General features: G+C 39.3%; 1 protein-coding gene across 1 annotated transcript; it reads right to left on the bottom strand.

Annotated features, from left to right (window-relative positions):
• Positions 1-744: 744 nt before the first annotated feature.
• Positions 745-2,116, bottom strand: LOC116855061 (developmentally-regulated GTP-binding protein 1-like). Its single transcript, XM_032837416.1, is given in 1 exon segment — positions 745-2,116. A coding segment is annotated over 1 exon segment (1,095 nt). The 5' UTR covers positions 2,041-2,116; the 3' UTR covers positions 745-945.
• Positions 2,117-2,366: the final 250 nt, after the last annotated feature.

Raw genomic sequence — 2,366 nt, 5'->3', positions numbered from 1 at the left:
CTCATGACTTTTTCCCTTTATTTCTGTCACTGAAATGTTTCCAGATGCACTTTGTAAACATAAAGAATTAATGTGAAAGCAGTAACTGAGCTCATTTTCTTTTATTGTGTATTTCTCAGTATTAAAATAATAAAGTTATAATTTGAAAGATTAAGGGAAAAACCTCCTACAAATACTATCACAGTGCTATGAAGTTTTTTTGTGTGTAGTTATTTTTAAAACTGCAGCTTGTAATTATTCTCTTCATGCAATTTTACTTTTATCATATTACTTTGTCTTTTGTAAGTACTTCTCCACATTTGTTTAGTTTTTATAGACTATTTATTTTAGTGACTGAATAATTCCCATGGATGATTCTGTTTTCTTTAAACTCTTCCTGTATTCTGCTTAAAGCTGTAGTGATTACATTTGTGTATAATGACTTTTCTTTAGGATAGAGTCCCACCAGTAGAATCACTGGAATTTATACTCTCTCTTTTTTATAACTTTAAGTTCATATTGTCACGTTGTTTTTCTCAAAAGGTTTGGAACCAGTTATTCAAACAGTAAAGTATGAAAGTACTTCTCTAGAATCTGGCTACCACTGAATATTGTCATTTTTGTTTTTAGTGCCAATTAAGTAGCAAAAAATATGTTTTAAGTGGTTGAATAATTTCTCATCTTTGATTTTGCTTTTATGAAATGTCTGATTTTTGTATAGTAAGATTTTTAGCTTTTTTTTTTTTTTTTTTTTTTTTTTTTGTTGCCTACCAGGTCCTTTATGCAGTTAATTTACAAGATGACACCAAGTTAAGACAAGTAAAGTTCCAGCTTGGATGCCTTCATCTCCCTCCCCTAAATCCTGATCCACTGGATGCCAAAGCTCAAAAGGGTTTGGGGTGGGGAATAGCTTGGTTATGGGAATAGCTGCTATGGTTGGCCCAGCAGATGGGCAGGGGGAAGGTTTCACTTCTTCACAATCTGAATGACATCCTCGTCCTCCAACGTATGATCTTTACCCACTTTTTGAGGATTGTGTTTCACAGAGAGACCCCAGACCAGAGCGTATTTAAATTCTTTGATAAGGTTTTTGTGAATCTTCATGCAAAAATCTTCCACTGTTGTCCTAGAGTAAGGCAGCACCACTGGAGATGTATAATCTGGCAACTGGCCTTTGGGTTTGGTATAAATCCTCACTAGTTTCAGATAGTCCCAGATCTTTTCCAATAGGTCATCAAAATTCTAGCGATGATGGGCAGAAATGGGTACACAGTGAGGCACCTTATAGATGATATCCAATTCCTCAATGGAAATCTGATCTATCTTATTCAACACGTAAATGCAAGGTATATAAACTCTGTTTCCTTCCACCACATCGATGAGGTCGTCCGCAGTGGCATCACTACGCAGCGTCACATCAGCATTGTGAATTTTGTATTCGGCCAGAATGCTCTTCACAGTTTCAGCAGCCAGCTCACTCTGAGGGCACGTGGCCGTGAGATTAATGCCTCCTTTATCCTTCTTCTTAAAGCCAGTGTTGGGAGGTTTGCTGTTCAAGCGAATGCCGAAACCTTCCAGCTCATTTTCAATTATCTTTTTATGTCCCAAGACATCCAGAACAATCAGGATCAAGTTACATGTTCGGGCCACTGCAATGACCTGACGGCCTCTACCTTTCCCATCCTTGGCACCCTCAATGATACCTGGAAGATCCAGGAGCTGGATCTTGGCACCTTTGTATCTGATGACACCAGGCACAGTGGTCAGAGTAGTGAACTCATAGGCTGCCACCTCAGAATATACCCCTGCCAGGTTACTAAGCAGTGTTGACTTCCCCACTGATGGAAAACTCACAAACCCAATTCGAGCATCACCTGTTTTGGCCACATCAAAACCTTCTCCTGGCCCACCACCACCACCACCTTTTGGGGTAATGAGCTCTCTACGAAGCTTAGCAAGGCGAGCCTTAAGCAGCCCTAGGTGGTGTGCTGTGGCCTTGTTCTTTTGAGTCCAAGCCATCTCGGCTTCAATCTCCGTGATCTTGGCTAAGGTGCTGCTCATGGTAGCGAGTCACGGGGACTTGTGGAGAGAACGCAGTAGCCTCCGAACACATTACCTCTCCTCACACAACCGTCTGGGTACCTCGATTTTTAGCTTTTTATTTTGACATAATTGCAAGCTTGTAGAAAATATGCAGGAATCGTATAAAAATTCCTATATATACCTTTTGCCCCAATTCCTCCTGTATTAACATTTTCCATACTTGTTTTATTCTTTAATTTCTTGCTTCTAACTCTTACTGTCAATTGCTTTTTCTCCCTTTCTCTATGTGTATATATAATACACATACTTACACCTTTAATTTCAGATTATGTCAGTTGCATACC

The sequence above is a fragment of the Lontra canadensis genome, unplaced genomic scaffold (assembly GCF_010015895.1).
Source record: "Lontra canadensis isolate GAN:19392208 unplaced genomic scaffold, GSC_riverotter_1.0 scaffold98, whole genome shotgun sequence".
Taxonomy (NCBI): Eukaryota; Metazoa; Chordata; class Mammalia; order Carnivora; family Mustelidae; genus Lontra; species Lontra canadensis.
This window is presented reverse-complemented; position numbering and strand designations above follow the sequence as displayed.